General features: G+C 41.8%; 1 protein-coding gene across 5 annotated transcripts in view; it reads left to right on the forward strand.

Moving 5' to 3' along the window:
* trps1 (trichorhinophalangeal syndrome I) overlaps nt 1-22,584 on the forward strand; it is a 111,208-nt gene that overhangs the window by 53,679 nt on the left and 34,945 nt on the right. For 3 of the 5 annotated variants that reach the window (XM_077591033.1, XM_077591034.1, XM_077591036.1), the window contains 4 exons: nt 2,462-2,856; nt 17,994-18,608; nt 19,239-19,354; nt 21,647-22,163. In XM_077591033.1, coding sequence (XP_077447159.1) covers nt 2,844-2,856; nt 17,994-18,608; nt 19,239-19,354; nt 21,647-22,163 — 1,261 coding nt within the window. In that variant the 5' untranslated portion in view covers nt 2,462-2,843. The remainder of the gene's footprint in view (nt 1-2,461; nt 2,857-17,993; nt 18,609-19,238; nt 19,355-21,646; nt 22,164-22,584) is intronic. The other 2 variants (XM_077591037.1, XM_077591038.1) reach the window with 2 other exon arrangements.

Consider the following 22,584-nt stretch of genomic DNA (forward strand, 5'->3'; position numbering starts at 1 on the left):
GTGTGAGTGTAGAAGAGTTTGTATGTACATGTGTTGTCCCTTTAAGAAGGTACGTCAGTCAGGGTCTTAACAAGTTCTCCAACAAAAAACAATAAAAGTCCCGGAAATTTGGAGCTTTTCTTTAGCCTAATAATTAATAGGGCATTAAGTATGACTAAATAGTAATTCGCAGTTTGTATTTAGGGAATTTGAGCAACGATTTAAATGGTAATTATCAATAACCTTCCGGGCGACCAAAAGACCGGCGACCAAAAGACCAGGGACCAATCGACCGTGTACCGTAGACAGTCATATGGTTTCATTTCTTTATTTTTCTTACAAATGAGAGATTTGATCTTCCCTCAGGCAGATGATTAATTGATGCTATCATTTTAGCAGTCGTTTCCCTCACATTTTTCTTATTGTCATACCTTCTATATACACCTGCTACTTTCTTTTGCCCTCTGATTGGCCGTAATGTCCTTACAGTTAGGAGTTGTATGCATGCGTGTGTGTAGTGTTTGCATGCAATCGCGTGCATCGGGCTGTCATGAATGGTGCGCTTGACACGGAGCGGAGTGTGGACTTCCTTTGGGCCGGACCAAATTGGAAACAGAAAAACAAACATCTCCCCCCCAAGTAAAGTCACCCTCCTCTCTGGTCTGAATGCTCGTGGCACGGTCCAACCTGTCTGAGACAATGTAACGGCCTATAGTCGGACCGGACCACACACGGCTGAGGAGCGCAGGGGGGGGCGGTAGCTGTGCGGTGGTGGAAATACATCTGTACGTACGCAAGATTGTGTGCGTGCGCTTGATGTGTATGAAAGTGTGTGTGTGTGTTCCAGGCAAGTTGGTAAAACTGCCAGGAATCATTCCAAAGTTGTCGGGAGCTCAGTGACGGATTGATGCGAAAGACAGCGATGGAAAGAGATTTGAAAAGTGGATGGAGGACCAGAAGTGGAAAGGATGGAGATAAGTCATGGTGATGGAGAAGGATGAAGAGAAAAACAGAGCCACTGTGATTGGAGTAAATGAATGAGGAGCCACGAGACCCGCTCGGAGGTCCGCGGGGAAAATATTCAACGGGAAAGAACTCCCTCCCCTTGCACTCTTGCTCTTTTTTTCCTGTTTTGAGTGCTACTCTTTTTTTTCTTCTTCATAAAATGCACTAATGGCGAAGGCTATTATGCGGTCAAGCTTGCAATAACCGGAAGCTGAGGATTTGTGGGGGAACTGCATCACGCAGCAGATCAGGTTTTATTCTAAATAACATGCCTCGGTGATGAGACAATAACGGGAAAGTGCGAAAATGGCTTCTTGTTTTTACATTATTTATTTTTTGCATCTTTGTTTCCTGCTTCCGATTGGGTTGGAGTCCTTTTTGTGTCAGTGTTAGACTCTTGACAACTAATTGGATTCCATTTCCACATTCTTGCAAGAGTCTTTAATCCTCAATTTATTTTGGGATTAATGCGTACCTTTCATATCTAATTGCGCTACATTTGCTGTACAATTAGTCGTGCACTTCATTGTTACTTTTTGTAACTGTTTCCTGCCATTGACGAAGACAGACAACTGCTTAAAATAGGAATTGTTTTGACGGAAACTTTGGCAAGTTACCAATTACAACACGGAAACTTATTTCCCAAATTAAGTAATTGAATTTTTTTTTTCGTCAATGGGACTGAAACATGTTCACTCAATGCCAGATGTTAGAATTGAAAAAACTCAATGTCTATAAAAGTGTTCAGGTTTACAAAAAAATAAAAAACACATACAGTATGTTTATAATATATTTTGATATTTACACAAGTTACCAACTTTAGATAAAAATCAAGAAAATCAAGAAAATTACAATCGAGAGCTCAATTCATTGCACTTTTTTTATGTAATTTTGCTTATGACAACCAATCTTTTAATGCAATATATTTAAAAAAAGTTTTCGCTCATGATGGACGATGGATTTATTTCAAATCCCACAAAATAGACCATTCTAATATCATTTTGTGGCCCAAAACATACTGGCTTTTAGATGGGAAGGTCAGAAAATGACTCATAATTTCTGTAATGACTCACAATGCATTTGCCTTTTCTCTTGTTTCTCCTCCAACAGTCGCCGCATCAGTTTACAAATAATCACACAGCAGTCGAAACAAAAGTCGTAATGGCATCAGGATGGATGTGATTGCTTCCTTCAATACCCGAGAACTGTTCAAACCTCAGCAACGGTGTTTCTTATTTAACCATTTAGGCCATCTATCGTCCTCTCGAAAATCACACCGCCATATTTGAATGGCGTCTGGCTCTCTTTTGTGGGATTGATTCGATCTATCCGTCTACGTTGAGTTCGCAATTGGCAGGGAGCCGCAAAACTATTTTCCTTCAAAGCCGCTGCGGACTGACACTCAATTTGGAAAAATTGTTTGGGTAAAACATCGATGCATGTCAAATCTAAACTCATTTGTCTTCCTGCCTTCCAGGTGCTTTTGGTTGAAATTGAAGCGTGAGGACCTAAATCAGAAGAGTGGATCGCCACCTGTTTTTTAGACGCCTTAACAGCACCAGCGTTGGTGGACTGTAGCCAGAGGGTGCTATGTGGAGTTTAAGACCCTCTTGAAGTCCCGCCCAACCAAAAGCAAAATTAAGAAAAGCCGAAAGGAAAGGTTGGCCACCATGTACCTGCGTGGAGTTATGCAGTCCTACTGAGAAGGAGTGCTGGGATTAAGTGAGAGTGCCACTCCTGCTGTTTTTTTTTCCTATCCTGCTTCCTGTCATCGGAGCAGAACCTCTGGGGCCCAACTGAGCCACTTGAACAGAACCCATGCCCAGGCACAGAGTGCGGCATGTTGTTTTTATAACCTGATGACCAGCAGAGGTAAGACATTTCCACCTTATTTTTGGAATCCACCTGAAGTAGAATGGGAAATGAAATGAGGAATTCATGAATAAAATCAATAAATTAGCAATAGATATCATTACTCAAATCTTTTGGGCCAAACCCTTAACTTTTAATAGCAGAAGGAGATTTATCGTACTCCTATCCTCTGTGATTTACTATGTAGGATCATCAATAATAAAAAAATCTAACAGGATTGTTTATTTTTAACATTTTTAATTGATACAGTTTTCTATAATTGACAATTTTTTCCCTAAAAGTCCATTGAAATGACATGCTGTTGAGTCATTTATCCTAGTTAGCTTAAAATATTTTTGCAACATTAATATTAATAATCATCATTGATTTTGTCCCTTTAGTGCACCTGTGTCAAAGTGGCGGCCTGGGGGCCAAATCTGGCCCGCCGCATCATTTTGTGTGGCCCAGGAAAGTCAATCATGAGTGCCGACTTTCTGTTTTAGGATCAAATTAAAATGAAGAGTATAGATGCATATTAAATTTCCTGATTTTCCCCTTTTTAAATCGATAATTGTGATGTTTTAATCAATTTTTTTCTGTGTTTTAGTTCAAAAATCATTTTGTAAAATCTAAAAAAATATATATATAAAAAAGCTAACATAAACATTGTTTTAGATCTATAAAAAACTGAATATTCAGGGCTTTTAATCCAGTTCTTTTAATCCATTTATAAAAAAAAACCCTAAATATTATATCTAAAACGGTCCGGCCCGCGTGAAATCAAATTGACGTTAAAGCGGCCCGCGAACCAACCCGAGTCTGACGACCTTGCTTTAGTGCATGTGTTTAAATGTACAATTTCATACCATAACAGTCAATATTTTTATTTCCCCACATTATTTTGTTGATCATTGGCTTTAGTTCTGTTTCTATTCTTTATTCGTGCTATTTCTAAATGATCTGATGTTGTTTTTTGCTGTTAATTTATTACCGTGCATTGTCCTTCCCTCAATTCCAATGAGTAGGAACATCACTCAAAGTTAATACATTTTGGGAAGAACGTTACCAACCTAGATGTGGCTTTGCTCCCAAAGGACATAAAAAACAAAAAAAGGAAAAAAACAAAACTCTTTTGATAATTTTTCCTGTCATTGTGTGTTTAGATAAATGATTAGGACAAGCCAGAACATATGGGATGGGATACACACGAGACCTTTGAAGCACATGACTGTGTGTGTGTGTGTGTGTGTGTGTGTGTTGGGCTTTGCGTGCATGTTTGTATGTTTTTCATTATGTGGCACAGTGGCTTTTGCTCGGTGATGTTATTCAGCAGGGCGGGTTACTCAGAACCGCTTGATGCTTTTAGCTGTGGTTTGTGTGCGCTTGAATGTTCACAACTGTTTATGCGTGCGCATCTTTGGGGTGCGCGAGCTCGCCCGTGCGTGCCTGTGTGTTGTGGTCCCGCAACAAGCTTTAATGTTTCCAACACGAGTCGCCTCTGGAACATGTTGTTGTGCCGTTTTCAAAAAGGGGAACCGAGGAATGTTGAGTGGAGGCAATTCACAGAGTCTGAAAGTTAAGTCGGGCTGTCATTCAAAACGCACATGCGCACACACGTTTCTGACATAAGAAGTGCGGCATTTGAAGAGTGTTGCGCTTTCTGTTTGTTGATTTTTTTTGGGGGGGGAGGGGCAATTGCATCACTTTAAACACAATCATGCATCTTATTTATTTATTTTTTTACCATGTAGCAATTTAGTCGATTGCCAAATGAAATATCCCGTTACCTCAACTCTATCGCAATATAAAAACTGGATTAATCGGCCCCTTTTACAGCCTAAAATGACAAAAAATGACTGCTTCGACGCTGCATCACGGGTGATAGAACAAGAAATGCCAATGCATCATTCTCGTAGCAAGGCCATTAACCCTCACCGCACTAACCTCTGCGCTCAAGCTCAGCGAAAACTATATTTTTCCATCCATGTCCAACAAACAACAATTATCTTTCTGGCGGAGGCGTCTAAATTATGCAGACAAAGACGGATAAAGGCGTCGCCGCTAGACGTCACCGCAATTAATGACTTCATTTGTTAGTTTGCTAATGATCGACTTATTTAAAGGACGCAGAATCAATCAAGCGTCCAGATGACAGATGTGCATGTGGCGTGGTGTGAAGTGTGCTCGTGAGTTCATCATTGATGAAGTCACTCCTATGGAATAAGCACAGCGTGGGTGAAATGTGGTTTTTTTTTTTATTGGGTCATCCGCGTGGGTTGGTGTGGGTGGGATTTGTATCACGTTGGTAATTAGGAGATGATAGGCCTTAACTCACTGGCTGCCATGTAAATCCATCCATATAAAGTGGGAAAGCTGGCAGTCAATGATAATGATTAAATGCGTCATTCATTTTCTGAAGGGTTGCAGGGGGTGCTGGAGCCTATCCCATCTGACTACAGGTACTAAGCGGGGGACACTCTGAATTGGTGGGCAGCCAATTGTAGTCCACAAGGAGACACCTATTCACCTAGGGGCAAATTTAAAGTGTTCAACAAGCCTACCCTGCATGTTTTTGGGATGTGTGAGGTAACTGGAGTACCCGAAAAAAACCCATGCAAGACCAGGGTGAGCATGCAAAGTCCAGGCAGTGGTGGCCAGCCAATTGTAGTCCACAAGGAGATGCCTATTCACTTAGGGGAAAATTTAGATTGTTCAACCAGCCTACCCTACATGTTTTTGGGATGTGTGAGGTAACTGGAGTACCCGGAAAAAAACCCACGCAAGACCAGGGTGAACATGCAAAGTCCAGGCAGTGAGGAACGAGTTGTCGTAAACTAATGTGAATTATGGCATTTTGACTTTAAACACCCGATTGAATCAAGACAAAAAAAATTGTGTGATGAGTGAGAAACAGCCATGTTTAGTTGCACTGCGAGCCAAAGCAGCTGCAGCAAACATGGGCACCCTCGTTTTATCCGTCCACTTCCGTCGTCAATCCCTAATCAAACACAGATGATTTGCCATTGAATAACGGACTCTGTGTGGGCTTCTTGAACGCACCAAAGTCTTTTGACTTCTGTCTCGGAATACTGGGCGGGCAAATTATTTGATGTTTTTGTCGTATTTACAGCTGACAATAACTGCTCGCTGTCACAACGTGATGTCTTGAAAATACAACTTGCTGATATACTATTATTTTGGTTTAAACAACAACAATGGTCAAATTTTGACTATACAGATATGCTGTACTACTCCTTTGACTTGGTTAGTAGGTTGTTATTATGTAAAAATATCCAAAGTGATGGCGTATGACTGACACGTGTTGGTCGAGCTAATGTCGGTGAGATTTCTTCCCAGCTCCTCTGCGGGAAGATCCATTAATCAGGAAAATGTGGTATCCAGCCTAAGAAGGGGCCAGCGAGTCCAACCTAGATTTTGGAGGCCCGCTCCATTTGTCTCCGACGGGTTGGAGCTGAAACGCCTTAATCAGATTAAAATCGAAAGCAGTCACATTGCCAGCAGGCGAACAAACCCGACCTGCGGTTCAGCGTGAACTCGGCTCCCTCAGGCTCATGGGTACGCTTCCCGAGCAATTACATGATGTGTTGCTACTCGCTCCCACGTTAAGCCGAGATACACCCGCTCACCTGCTTGTATGTTTGCCGCCATGGGGTGTGTCGTTTATTTTATTTAATTTTTTTTGTTCTCTTTCCGGCTACCATTGCATGCTGTGGCCAAGCCAACAAGTGTTAACACGATCCGTGCGCACGATTTATTTCATCCATATGCCGGCGAGCCATACAGCTGCTGCTTCGTGAGTGTCTGGGAGGAAATTATTGCAAAGTCAGCACCACAGTGTTTCAAATACAGTTTAATATTTTGTTATACATGAGCTTTTTTGTACTGTATATCCTTTTCTTATATGGCAATATTGAAGGTGTGGGCAAAAAGATTGCTGAGTTCAACTGCATTTTTTTTACTTAACCAATTTGTTCTACTGAGACTTGTAAAAAGATGGAGTTAAGCAAAGGCTACAGGTATAGTAGATAATAAAAAGGATAGGGATGGGATTGATTCCATTGGCTAAAACGTCTGCAGTTGACTGGATGATAAAAAGAAAAGTGTAGTAGTCTCCCCTTATTTAAATTGAAGACATTGAATTCAAACAATGACCTATTTTTAACAGTCAGTCCAGCCAATGTAATTGCGCTCGTATACTAAAGAGGTGCTCTGTTATTAAATTGGTCTGTAAGTCTGTTAATTCAATATTTTCACTCTGTGCCGGTGTGAATTTGATATAAATTTTCTAAGCATTGAAAAATTGTTCCTGGGGGTGACAAAACATTTAGTGCGCTCAAGACACGATGAATCAATTCCACACTTTCTCTTCTCGTGAAGCTGCGCAAATGACCCAACACGTTGCCATGTTGTTGAATGTGGCGGCTGCGTGTTCACCGCCGCTGCGCCGGCTGCCAGAATCGGGTGGTGGAAGTTACTGGAAGTTTGGATTGCTAGTTTGGAATATTGCATGGAAACATATCTGCTTTGAAGAGCCACGCCACCACCAGCCAGTCATTTTTTTTTTCTTCCCCCCACTAAATTTATTGCTTTACTCTGCTATATTAAAGACGTAATCCTGCCAGGACAAGCTAAATATCAGCTGTCTTTATGAGCCTGAGTATAGGCCTCTATTGGAATATTAAATTTGGTAGCGATGGATAATTGCCTTGGAATACCTAATGCAGAATGTGAGTGTGCGAGTGTGGTAATCTCTATGGCAGGTTCCTTGCCATTAGTGCACCACTGAACAAGGCAGCAATTCATTCAGCAGATTTAACTGTGTGTGTGTTTGTGTGTGTAGTACTGTGTGTCTGGATGACAGGTTTCTAAATGCAGAGTGTGTGTTGTTTTTGGAGAATTGTTTCCGTGCGCCTGTCTGCACCATATGGCCCTATGTGGAAAAAAGGCCTCTTTAGGGGTTTGCGTGTGCGTGTGCGTCTGTGTGTTGTGTGCGCACACAGCGGTCGGGTCTGCCCAGAGCTGAAGCTGTAAAAACAAAAAAACGTCTTGAGAAGAAGAAGAAGAAAAAAAAGCTGCATTCGGTGCAGTGATGTCAGACACTACCTCGCTCACTAAAATCATAATGGGGGGTTTCTCGCCATTGCTGTTACGCCTTGAGTTTTTTTTCTGTTGAAATACCTTACACCAAGGGTCTCAGATTGGGGTTGGTTCGCGGGCCGCATTAACGTCAACTCGATTTCATGTGGGCCGGACCATTTTAGATATCATATTTAGATTTTTTTTTTAATAAATGGATTAAAATAACTGGATTAAAAGACCTGAATATTCAATTTTTATAGATCTAAAACAATGTTTATTTTAGCTTTTTTATATATATTTTTTTAGATTTTACAAAATGATTTTTGAACCAAAAACTGAAAAAAATGATTAAAAAATTACAATTATTGATTTAAAAGGGGGAAAATCAGGAATTTTAATACACATCTATACTCTTCATTTTAATTTGATCCTAAAACAGAAAGTCGGCACTCATGATTGACTTTCCCGGGCCACACTAAATGATGTGGCAGACCAGATTTCGCCCCCGGGCCGCCACTTTGACACATGTGCCTTACACAAAACGTTAGACGACGATAGTGATGCCACCGAATAATCGTTAGTCTTATTTCATTGATAAATATGTTGGGAATTTCAGTTGTGTCAGCGCTGATTTGGTAAAGTCAGATGTCAAATTATAATAATACACAAATGTATTAGTCATCTTGAAGATTTAACTCTACTCTGCCATAACTATTTGGAGTCGAATTTGACCAATTCAAAATATTTAAGCACTGCAATATCAAATGTTCAAAATCACTGATAACTGTGAAAAAAATGATCTGTCCGGAGTATCATTTCTCATCTAAAGTCACATTGCGGTACTTTCCGTGATTTTGAGTTCATTTCAAATCGGGTAAAGTTGTACACCAGGATGTGCAAAAGTGCTAACTAAACGATAAGCTGCTTTGTTTGTTTATGGAGAAGCATATGGCAAGAACACAAGGCAGATGGACTTCTGTCTCTTACCTAATATGTCCCATGTTGTATCCCGTAGGCTCTCTGCCAGTCACTCAGATCTGAATATGAATATACCTTATGTACCATTACATCCCGAGTAGAGAGCAATGTTATCTTTGGCAAAAGATCCCAAATCTCCAGTTACTCTACAATTTCAACCCTTTATGTCCAACACTTGCTGAATATGTATTTTCAAGCCCAGTTTATCCTGCCTGATAGAGTTTCTTACTTGTTTTTGGCTTGTTCTGAAATTATCACGTTGGTTTTTTTCCCCCCTCCTCGTACTTTTCTCGTGTTTTCTTTGTGTCCGTTTTCCTTGTGATTTGGGGTTTGTTTTGGCTTAACATTCGGCGCAGTGGTCGCGAGTGCGGAGACCTGCGTACAATCACCGTCTCACACATGCATAAACACTTGAATGCGCTTCTATTCGGTCATCGCGTGTTGACAGACGTAAGCAGATCTGCGTACACTCCCAAGAAACTTGTCTTATGTTTACGCATCCCTTTTTCAGAAATTGATTTTGTCTGCGTAGCAAAAAATCTGATTTTCTTAACTGGTTCTTTCTGCCCTCTTTTTAACATTGATCAAAACGAACATACCGGTCGTGCATTCAATTCTCACTCGAGTGATTATAAACCTCGGAGTATTAGGTCAAACAAAGGCACGCTAAAGTAAGTGTTTAGACGCAAAATCCTTACAGAAGTGGCTCACTAACTCAATTTGTATTGTAACAGCTGCAAGAAAGGTCTTTTTGTTTTTAATGGCTGCTCTCTTTGGTATAGTTTCAACATGTTTCATTTAATGTACAACATCTGTTGGGAGAACAGCCTCTCGTTTTGGTGGCTCCGTCAAGTTTCTGCAATGGCGTGTGCCCCCGCCCCCTCAGAAACAAAGTTTTAGACTTTATGCCAACTTGATCACAGGGGGAAATTCTTATTATTATTCCCCTGACGCGGGGAACAATTATTGAACACTGGCACTCTCAAATGAAGAGCATATATCTCCCGAATGTCCACATTTTTTCTTCAATAACAACAAAAAAGGCCTACTAAAATATTGTAGAGTACATTGGCAAATCTCCATTGCCTTCCGCAACAGCAAAGTAGCCAGAACTAAGCACCAGTCCAGTTTAAGAATGGCAATAATGGAATGCCATTTTACTATGACCGCTGCCTAACCTATTCCAACGATATAGCGCCACCTGTCAGATCAAGTCGCACAAGTCTTAGTGATGTTGCCTGCGAGCCCCAGTGGACTTGAATTCACGCCTGGCCATAACATGTCTGCTCGGATCTCCCATGCAAACCAAGAGCGGGAGACAGCAAGTCAATTGTGCTTATCGCCCGTTGATTAAAAAGGAGACAACCGTAGCAGTGCTCCAGGCTAAACCGCATCGCCTGGGGCATTTGATGCACTCAACCAAGTCGAAAAGTTAAATCAAAAGTCCAGCGGTTTAGAGAGTAGCCTTCTCCTGTGCTTACTTATATACGTGTAAACCTCTTTTCTCATAGCAAATATTGCAAGCCAGTGTCAGGGATCCTCTTGGGGGGTCAGTGGGCCATAGCTTGTGAGATTTTAAATAAATGATCATTTCGTTTGAGAAGCCCGAACACCAGACGGCGTAATAGTTTCGAACCTTTTTGCAGTAATGATTTCAAGATCACTGTCTTCATTTCTCCTTGAAAGCATTTTTAATGAAAAATGAATTCTCATTGTGCCTCAGAAAAGAGCAACATCCATCTCCTCTGACCGACCCCAACTCACCGCATCCCTGTTTATATGCTATGTATTTCGTGATAACAAATTCCTCAAGACTTGATTAACGAGAGGCAGCATCAGACGCGAGGCCTCCTGCGTCTTCTCCCGCCGCGAACTCTCATCTCAGCTTTGTGTCTCTCTCTGCTTGCCACGGTATCTCGATGTAGCCCCGTTTCTGTAGCCACGTCCAAACATTTACATTTCTGCTTTTAAGTGCTGTTTATATATGGCCCTTATCGGCTATCTACCACGCACCCATGCGCATTTCGACGGGGACAGTCGGTGAATCAAATCTCCGTCGTACTGACATCAACACTGTTGCTATGTCCATAATAGGATAGCGGGAGTAAAAGAAAGTGCCACATAGACACAGGGAGGGGAGGCAGTTCATTTGCCACCACAATGTTTTGTGGTGAAGTGACGCTTGGAATGTTGGGGATTTTAGAGAACAAGATCTTTTTTTCTCTCTTCTTTTCTTGCGCTCCAAAACAATAGTGGATGCCGCTGATTTCTTTCATGTTAAGAATGAGCAGAGATCTTTCTGAATTTGCATCTTCCGCTTAATCGCAGTGCTGTGAATGACACTTGCATACCTGTCAACCTCTGCCGATAACTGCCCTTATAAATGATTATGATTCCCCTTACAAACTCCCAAAAAGCCTTACAAACACCGTACGACTCGTCGTACGGTGTTTGTAAGGTTTTTTGGGAGTTTGTAAGGGGAATCATAATCATTTATAAGGGCAGTTATCGGCAGAGGTTGACAGGTATGCACTTGTCAATTAGTGATCTGATTCATGCATCTGAAGTTGTGTATCAGATATTTGAAAAAATATCTATGCCTTCTTTAAAACCTTTCTCAGGTTTCTAAATCATTCGTGTTAGGTGGTGCACGGGTAGTGAATTACGTTGACAAAATAGTAGAAGTTTGTCCATTTCAGGATGCAACCTAAGTCTCAGTTTGAGGCCTCTATTTGTCATCGTGACCTCAACGAAAAAAAACCCTGACCCTTGACATCTCGTCTGAATCGAGACAGAAAGGAGAACACCACTCTAGGGATCTGCGGCGTGTCACCCCAAGTGCATGATGGGCCCGGATTTGGCCACTTGCTATCTGCTTATCTGCCTGAGAGAGAAAAGAAGAGAGCGAGAGAGGCAATAGCCCTCGTGGTCATATGTAGTCTGATTGTTATCACACCGTTTGACTCCCATCGGCTTTTAAGGCAATGAATTCCCATCTTCCTTCCCACCCCGTCTTGTGAACCATTTCCCTGGTCTCATCTCTGGTTTTAATCTGTCCTTGTCTTTCCTTTCCCTTTCGCACGACTGTTTTATCTCTCCCAACTCTCACACGACACTATCGACTATTGTTTTGTACAGATATGTAATTAGCAACGAGACACCAAATGCTGAATTGCAGGTTAGGTGAGTTCCATTAATTAGGTTTTTACCTCCGCACCCCTCACGTAAGATGTTTTACTCTCTGCATCCTGCAGCAATGATACATTTTGAGATTTTCCCATTCCACCTGCACATCTGAAGCGCTGCCAAGATTGCGGTTTATTTTGCGTGATGCACATGTACAAATCAGACGGCCAGCGAGTGATTGACAGCGGGATTCGACAGAATCTTTTTAGTTCATTCCAAAATTGACACGCGTGCAAATTCGACACCATGCCGCCGAGGCTCGCGGGTTTTGACTCGCTTGCCGATGACTCATCTGGTTGTCGTTTTTTTTCCGAAACATGACAAAAGGGAAGCCACAGCCTTCACGCCCATCTTATCGTTTCGTTTTTTTTTTTTAATTTAATTTGTGTGTGATTCATCCCCGGCATAGATCAGAGGAGGATAAGGGCGAGGAATGAAATGCAGAAGGGAGAGGTTGCCAACAAAAGATAGACGATGAAAAGATTAAGGGTGTAGTAACTGCTAAACTCCGTAATGAAATGTTGTGTGCCAATACTTTAGTGTTTGTCGTTTTGTTTGTTCCTATGGACGTGCGTACCAGTGGTTACGATGGGCGTGAGAACAACAGATTGCATTCCTTGGCAATCAGAGATTGTCTACCTTTGCCTACATTAGGATTCCACACCCGAATCTTTTTCTAAAAGAGCACATAGGCGTTACCTGATCAGGTACCTCGTTAACCAACGTTACCTTCCCATTGCTGAAACAGGAGTCTTCCTTAATCCATTCATACCCAGCATTTGTCTATTTTGTACTTGATTCCTCACAAAACTTATGCCTTTCATTGTCTTTACTGTTACTATGAAAGTCGTAGTTTCATTAGCTTGTGTTTTTAGCCCTTTTTTTTTAGCTATTTGTGTGCTGTTTAGTTCCTGCGAGCGGGTCAAAGATCTTGATAAGCATCTCCTGCCTGCATGCATGACTGCATATTTTTTTAACATTTGTCTTTTTTGGTGAAGGACAGAGGAAATGAAAGATCAGACTGAGGCCTCCAAGGCTTCTTGAGCTGTCTCTGTATCATTCTCATGCATTTTTTTCTATCTCTATGCACCATGTGACTCTTTGTTTTCTTGTGCTATACCTTGCATTTCTTTGGGCACTCTGAAACCCGATTGGTAGTATATCGGGGATTTAATGGAGTAGGATCACTTTTAAATACTGTAAATTATTAGCAGCGAATAGGGGGAACTAATCCTATTAACGTGCTCGCATTACAACACATTTAATCATTATTTGTAATCACGCAGAATCCAATGAGAGGAAATTAATCTGGTCTGATCGATCCTTATGAGGATTGTGTGGGTGTTGTGAGTTATTACACAATGTTTACATCCTCTCGGTTGGTGTCTTATCATTTTATTGCATGTTAACATTCATTTTTCTTCTGTTTTGCATTCATTTATTCTATTATCAGGGTCTGGGACAGTTAAATCAACAGTTAAAACATCCGTGCATACATCAATGCAGGTTTATGAGCTACCTTTGTGTATAGTGTGTGGGTGTGTGCATGTGTGTACATGCATGTGTGTGTGTGTGTGTGTGAGGGAGTGTGCTGCAGTATTGCTTAGCCGTGGCAGGCTGTTTAAGTATAATTAATTACACATGCTCATTGTTTTAGTAAGCGCTTTCCACATAGTTACCTCAAAGGTTGAATACCTATAAGGAGACATTGTGTGTTCTTTTTCACTATTTAAAAGAGTTCCTGTTGACTTAAACAGTCGGGGACGACTTTTCAACAAAATATAGTAAAAGGCATCTATTCTAAATGTCATTATGTTTGTGAATATGTCGAATCTCATGCAAGATACTACTAGAAAGATTCCTTAAAAAAAAGAAAACTTGACCACACATGCTATATTTGATGACATTTACACACTCAGACAGTGTGTGCTTAAAAGACCATAGTAGAAGGGGAGTGCTGTCTGTGTTTTGTCCGTCCGTGTGTGTGTGTGTGTGTGTGTGTGTGTGTTTGTAAAGTCAAAATCCAGACGAGAGGCCCACAGTCATATAAACTCTCAGGTCACAGATTATTGAAATAACAGAAGAGACGCATTGTCTACTCTCGTGTCTTCAGTTTTTTAACATTTTCCCAAGTCACTGAGGATATAGACCATTTCTTATTAGTGTTTATTGTGTATGCAACGCTGTATAACGCAGTCGTTGATGTGTAGTAGTCCGGACATTTGGTTTATTTATTTATTTTCTCTTGGGATTACAGTATAAGCCATTTTCTGCATGGAGATTTCTTAAAATGGCTTTAATGTAAGATCGCTTATTTAACTTGTATATTAGCATGGCAATGGAATTCCGCCCAGAACTGTTGCATTATCTGAACAAGGTGTTAACACACGCGACAAGGTTTGCCCCAGGATAAACCCGAAGACTGACTGAGAGCGTGATGAATAAGTGTGGGTGTGCGTGACGGATTAATTGAAAGCGATGGATGAAAGATGGAGTGATACGAAGCAAGCGCCTTCACAAGACTGGGAAGAGAGCAATTTGTCTACTGTGTTTGATTGGAAAGGTCTTCCAACCTCCTAATTATGTTTCACATTTATGATGACACTTTTGGCATACTCTTACTAGTATAAAGTTTCCGAAACTGCTATCTGAAAAATGCAAATTACCCAAAAGGGTTGTTGATATATGTCCAAATGCAAATACTTCAAATATAATGCTTGGCAGGGATGCCGAGACTTGTTTGCATTCAATGCTGCAACTTTTAACTTAAAAAAAGGAAGTCAATTTTACTTACGCCGTTGCTTGAGGAAATAATAGAATGCTGACTGAGCACATCAGCTCCTCTAACATCTTGATATATTTTTTTTGTTTTTTTTTTCAGTGACATCCACACGCTTGTGCACAAAAATGAATTGACTGCAAATGGTGCATTTGACTTTGCAGTGGCAGATTTTTGGCTCTTCATTTCCTGTTGGTAAAAAGCTAACTAAACATGTTTTGCACTTTGCTAACAGAAAATAATCATATAATAATGACCTAGCTCTTTTCTGTCCTTGACGACAAAATAAAAAACGTTCAACCTTGCATAACGGTATTTTTGGGGCAATTCACAACCTTTGTTATTATCGAGTGAGGACTCTGCTGTTGTAATATGGAATTACAGCCTAGTGGACAAAAGAAGATACACACTGCAGTTTTCATTCGTGCCAACTTTGGCAGAAGCTTTAAAATACATTGCATTAATAAATACAGCACACCGACCTACATAGCCTTATCGATTAAAACTACACAGTTGATAATTTGTAGTCAATAAGTCACACCCGAATTTATCCGAAGCTCCCTTATGTGCTGAAAATTCAACCCCTCCCATTTCTGCTTTTCTAGTAACCCGCATACGAGTCTGATTCCCATTACAGCTTGGCTTGGTTTCAGGAAGGCATATGTTTTGTCTGTCTGGGTATAAAAGCATACATGCATTCATATACAGTGCTTTTATTAACTTTTTGCATCAAAGAGTGCTAAGTTGAAATGACAAGCCAGCATTGCTGTCAGTTGGACATCAAGTAATCACGTGTGACACTGATGTCTAAATAACGGCTTTGTAGTTTTTGAGCAAAGCCCATTTCCCGGAGAAGTCATTTTACACAAATGCAAGGTAGCTTCAGAAGCGACACGATGGAGATTGATGTTGAGAAAGGACTGTGAAGTTTAATACTCTATACTCTCGCCTTATTATGTTGAAAGAAATTGCTTCTGCCCGTCAAGTATTAAACCGGACTTGTCATTATGAATGTCCCGATAGTGATTTTTTTTGGAGATTATTAGCCGCTGCTGATCTTTTACCCTTATATTTATTCTAGTAAAAATGCAAAAAAATATTTATTTATTTTTGCTGAATATCGGCTTGATGCGTCACTGCTTTTTGTGTTAAATCACGTGTCAAAGTGGCGGCCCTGGGGCCAAATCTGGCCCGCCGCATCATTTTGTGAGGCCCGGGGAAGTGCCGACTTTCTGTTTTAGGATCAAATTAAAATGAAGAGTATAGATGTATATTAACTTTCCTGATTTTCCCCCCTTTTAAATCAATAATTATAATTTTTAATCATTTTTTTCTGTTTTTTGTTCAAAAATCATTTTGTAAAATCTAGAATTATATAAAAATAAGCTAAAATAAACATTTTGATCTATAAAAAACTGAATATTCAGGGATTTTAATCCAGTTCTTTTAATCCATTTATTAAAAAAAAATCTAAATATTATATCTAAAATGGTCCGGCCCACATGAAATCGAGTTGATGTTAACGCGGCCCGCGAACCAACCCGAGTCTGACACCCTTGTGTTAAATGTTCAAATGAGGCAAAAAAAACCATCCAATCTGTAAATCATTTATTTTCAAGAATTATAGTTTGCAATAATTGACTTTTTAAATTATTCTCATGTTTGCTCATTTGGAACATCAACAACCAGTGACAGCGCACCACTGGCCCCAAATGAACTGTAATAATAATAACAGCATTTTTAAAAATGACTTCCGCGAAATCTTAAACGTCCACTAGTCGTACTTTCTTTTTTTCCCCTGCCAATTCTCCTTCCCTTTCTTTGTCATCATATCGCAAAATTCTAACACGCACGTCAACGTATCCCTCAGCGGTCGTCTCCGGGTCATTATCATCAATTTTAGATAATAGTCCCACCGGTTAATTCTCAATGATGGCAACGATTAAGTCTCACATTCATCCTACCTGTCATATCACGGGGCCGCTTAGCGTTGTTTTTTTCGGTGGAGGGTTTTTTGGGGGGGGGGGGCGTAATTGTAGCACGTCGCATTTACTGATACGCCGTGAAGGCAGTATGTTGCGGTGCCTTTAATTGCAGTTGATAGTAATGGTTCCAGCCTGTGCACACAGCCCCAAGCATGCACAATATGTGGATGGGTGGTTCTAAAATGGTGGTCTCCGAGTCCAAATGAAGTCCTAGCTGACATTCTGTCCGACTAATGAACTATCTAACCCCATTTTCATTATTTTAGATGACTGCGGTATGACCTTTGAATGGACGAGGTACCCTTGCATGTCTGAAAGTGGCAGTGAGGCATGGCTCAAAAGTTAGTTGAATAAATTCCAGCACCGGGTTTCACATTTACGGTTAGACTCTGGCAAAAGTGCATCGTCCTGTAATTGGCATGCAAGAGCAACGCTAGCGACCAATTGCTTCTGATTAAATTCACAGTTTTATGACCCCCATCTTAACGAACGTCCGTCAAGCGGCAGATGGAAACACAGCCTGGTCACTCATGAGCTCCTTTAAGTCGGGACTTTTTGCGTCATCGCCTCACCACAACCATGTCGTTTTCCACTTTCTGTGTGCGTGTGTGTGTGTGTGTAATGAATTCTGACTTGGGTGTGGTGAGCATCAGATGAGATTTTCCTCTGCTGGCTTGCCACACTCTATCATACATCCACACACAGTTAGTGCCAGTGTTGGTTGAGGCGTGGGCCCTGGCTGACATAAATTACTTTATTTTAATAGTGGCATGGCTGAGAAGGAGAGGCCAGGGTGTTGTGAGTTCCACGAAGAACAGTTTCGGAGTTCATCGGCTCATTTTGCACTTCTCCAGTTATACATTATTCAGGATATCGTCCATTCCTGGGCACATTTTATACGTCTTTGTTGCTGATGTCGTATAAACTAAATCCTGCGTGGGTTAAGATATTACCTTTGAACCCAACAGAGTATAAACGGAAAAAAAGAAACGATGGCTGCAGTTTTGGTAGGATTCAAATGCGGTGTTTTTTTTCAATAGCGTTGGTGTGTTACGTGACGATGGGGAAGAAAAAGTTTCACGATGTGTGTAACGTGGAAATGAAACAGCACTTTCTCCATTTTTTTTCAGCGATGGTGAGGAAGAAGAATCCCCCTATCCGCAGCGTGGGAGGTGAGGAGGAGGAAGAGGAAGAGGAAGAGGGGAGCAGGCCAGCAGGCGAGGAGGAGGAGGAGGACGGCGAGGAGGACGAAGGCCGCGTGGGAGCCGAGGCCGACCGCATAAGCCGCCCCTCGGAACCCGAGGACCGAGTCCGGGGCGACGAGGAGGAGCCCGATGAAGAGGATGAGGAAGGAGAAAGTGAGTGCATTTCCTGGTCTCTCTCGCCCGCATCCTTTGGCAACGAGGAGCGAGGTGGGAGGAGGGGCGGAGGAGGGAGGCCTTCGCAAGTAGGGTCCAGAGCGGAGCCCGAAGACCAGGCGGGCAAAGGTGAACCCCCCGGGCCGGACGCGGGCGGAGAGGAGCTGGCCCCGGACACTCCGCCTCTCTCCTCCAGCCCCTCCCCCAAGCTGCAGGACTTCAAATGCAACGTGTGCGGTTACGGTTACTACGGCAACGACCCCGCCGACCTGGTGAAGCACTTTAGGAAGTATCACCTCGGCCTGCACAACCGCACACGGCAGGACGTTGCCCTCGACACACACATCCTGGCTCTCCACAACATGGCGCCCCCGCACACACCACTAGGTAACTCCTAGTTAGCACCCTCCCGACAACATGAATCTGGCCAAAGGTATAAATTGGGACTCGCCGACCCATCGCGGTCAGACTTTAAAATGACACACATTTTCCTGTCTGCCTGTTCACACATTTGCGCCGGTTTGGGCATTCACGTAATTATATATATATACGGCAACAATTGTTTTTCCCCAAACAAAAGGCTATTGGCAGTAAGCGGAAGGTGTGTAAGCATCCGCTCTTCCCGTACACTCTCGTGGCGCCGCGCCAGTTACACCTAAAATCGGACTTCAGATGGGAAACACGTGGGTGGGAGGAGTCCTTTTTCTTGTCGTGTAGAATTTGATATTGTACTAATTTTCCATTGTATAGGATATGCAGTTATTTGTATTCTGTTCTATTTTCTACATAGGGTTCATTTGCAATCTTTTCTTGTGTCGGAGTGTTATTAAACAGCTGTAGTTCAATGCTGAATTGATTTGGGAAAGGAAAAAAAAGTGCTATGGTATTTAGAGCAGTGACATTTAACTTTAATCAACTTCAATCAAATGACCCAATGGCATTTTCCCCAAGTTGCATTTGCTTGGGTTTTGTCGCTCTGACCAGGCCGTGTGTTCTTGTGTTTGTGTTCGCTCGCAGTGGCGCAGACGGGAGACGGGCCCAGGAAGCAAGCCAAAGAGTCCGGCAAGAGCAGAGCGGAACTCCACCATCAGCAACACAGGACGGTGGTGATGAACGGCACATACGACATCCAGGTGAGAGGCAAATTTGACATGGGTTGCACACAATGTATTGATTCTAAACTGAAGTGACATGCACTTCAAGTCGCGATGCATTTTGCCAGACGAATGTTATTAACTGAAAGTCACATCTTGAGGCCCAAAAAATAATTTTCTCATATCTCACACCGATTGGTAAACAGTCTTGAATTAAAGTTAGTTTCTAGTTTTCAGCTTTAAAAGTCATCAATAAAATGCTTTGATACATGAACAAGCTAGTTTTTTGTTCTGTCTCAAAGAGGGACAGACAACGGCTAGACTACCCGCATCTCAGCAGAAAATATAATCTTGTTTCATAAATTTAAAACTATGTAATAGTGGAGTTTTTCAGTGTTTATGTATTTGGGTATAAGTGGCGTCACAAAACGGCTGCACTTGTAAGCACTGTCATTTTACTCCATAATTTTCTCCGTGATCAGAGCTTTACAAAATTTGCATTTATATTAGGAATGGTCTGTCCCTTTAAGGATAAAACCAAACGACACAATTTGTGTGAATGTCATTTTCAAAAGTCAAGGAGTTTCTTTTGGGCTGCTTGTAATGACCCCCAAACTATGTCGTGGCCACAAACGCACACTTACAGAAGAAAAAAGAATGTTGTTCATAAAAGAAATGAAAGGAACCTCTATTCTCATATTCACTCATTCAGGCTTTCTTACTCTCACGCTCTCCCGCCCATGTTTGGAAAGTTCCATGCTGTCATTTGCTAAAACGGGATTCCCGGTGAGCCGGTGAGATTTAAGCGAGAGAGGCGGAAAAAAAGAAAATGATAGCAAAGGAGGGGGGAAAAAAAATGGAAAAATGACAGTTTGGTGATGGAGGCTTTGACAAAATATTGACTCCGTGAAGCAGCTGTCTGACATTTTAACGCCGCTTTTATTGTTGTTTACCCATTCCAAACTTCTTACTTTGCGTTTTCCCCGGCGATTCCCAGTTCGGTGTCAGCGAATGGTCATCTTTCCGTCAATTTTGGGGGTCCAACTCATTCTCCTAGGTAACAAAAGACGATGGTTTGATGTCCTGTTTCTGCTTTTGAATCCAAAATTCTGACACAACATCTGGATTTTCGAAAAAGGCTGGCTTTCGCGCCGACAAACCGCCGTCGCTAGACCGCCTACCCTCCCGCAGGAGAATCTCCTCGGAGATAAATCCGCATCGTACGGTAGTAATGTCATCGTAAGCCCCTCGCGCTCCCGATCCAGCCAGCAGCAGCACGTTATAATCACCTACAGTCTACGGGGCCAGCCTAATAAAAAACAGATGGGTGTCGGGTTTCCTTGCCTCGCAGCCGCGGCCTCGTCCCGTGGAAACCTTGCCCTGGAATATATGTTAGCCGTTTGCTTAGTTTGAGTTGCAGCGGCGTTTAATTGCACGTACATGCGTGGTACGCGCTTTGGTGCTAAGAAGCATTCTTTGCTTGTGTTTGACTAATGACACGCATCCTCATAAGAGCTTTCGCATCAAATCTCTGTCATGTTAAGCAAGTGGGAGTCGATATATTGGCGGGATGAAACCAAAGGCGCCAAGAGCCGTAACGCTGACTGTTGTTGATGGTCGCAATTTAATTACTTTCTCAAAGTAAGCTACTCCCCTGAAACACAAACCTATCAAAGGACAGAACAGAAGTCCAGCACTTTACCGACATTGATCTGTTGAATTATTCAGGAATTTATGAGATGGCTGTTCCTCCCTTAACCGAGGATGTATTTTACTGAATAATCTCACAGCACGCAACCAAATGGAGGTGTCAGAAAACAGAAATAAGGATGATTTGGTCTGAATTGACTCATACATTTTCATTTATAGTGAAATTTGCACCTGCTTAGTTGTAAACACAAAGTGGTTGAACGCAATGGGTAAGTGCCGGTATTTATGTTTTAATAAAGGAAACGACAGCAGTTGGAATTGTACCTTCTGGAGTGGAATAAATTAAACCATCACTATTCATCACTGGCATAGATCGAAACATTGGAATGGAGACCAATATTTTTGGATGAATTTAACTAATTGGTGCCATTAATTGTGATAGACGGACCAGATCTGCTAAAAAAATACATTATTGGGCATATTACCACTTACAACATGTAAACAAGTAGCAACTTTCTTACTGGTTGTAACTGGTTTAATGCTATTTCTTAAATGAAGTTTTTTGCAGCAACTGATTTAAGTCAAAATACATTGATAGTAGCACTGAAATATAATCATTCAAAATTCCAGTTCAGACCCTTTTGAACACAAATGGCATAACATATCCATTTTCCTCATCAGGTGACGTTGGGTAGCACACTTATCGGAATCGGCCGCAAGACCTCCGACTGCCAGGGCAACACAAAGTACTTTCGCTGCAAATTCTGCAACTTCACGTACATGGGCAGCAATTCCATCGAACTGGAGCAGCACTTCCTGTCCTCGCATCCTAACAAAGTCAAGACTTCGCCGCCCGCGCCGCCGCTCATCCATGACAACCAGAGCAAAGGAAGAAGCCCCATACCGGACGGGGTGGAGCGAGTGGCGGTCCGAGCGGAGGATGACTCCCTCGTGGGTTACTCCGTCCCAATCCGGCCGTATTCGGCGGGGTGGCCCGCGGACGGCGCTTGGGCCTATTACTGGTGCAAGTGTTGCAGCTGGAGCTGCGAGTGTTCGGGAGGCTCGGCCAAGCTTTTGGAGCACTACGAGCAACGGCACAGGATGACCACCACGAGCCCCCACGACTCCAGGAGGGACGGGGAAAGAGACCCCATGCTTTCCAAAAGTCGCAAGGATGTGTCGTCCACTGCCAACCAAGGTAATTCAAAGTGCAAGAAATTTCGTAAATTGTGTTTTTAGGCAAGTGAGGAAAGACTACTCGTTTTTCCAAAACGTTTATATAACTAGTTATACAAGATTATCTTTGGTGAAACTTTTGGGCTTTGACGATACATTAAAACTGCGGAAATTGCATTTATTTTTTAGAAGTTCTGATAGGCTACAAGTGTTTCTGCGAAATCCATTCGTCTGTTGTTAGGGTCAGAAGAAAGTAAATGTCTTTAACAAAACAAATGACTGAGTGTTAAGACCTACCGTAGGCATGCATGTACATGTGTATGTATGTATGTATGTATATATATATATATATATATATATATATATATATATATATATATATATATATATATATTTCAGCAATGCACTTATTTATTTATGTATTTATTTATTAACTTACTTAT

Source organism: Stigmatopora argus, chromosome 21, assembly GCF_051989625.1.
Source record: "Stigmatopora argus isolate UIUO_Sarg chromosome 21, RoL_Sarg_1.0, whole genome shotgun sequence".
Taxonomy (NCBI): Eukaryota; Metazoa; Chordata; class Actinopteri; order Syngnathiformes; family Syngnathidae; genus Stigmatopora; species Stigmatopora argus.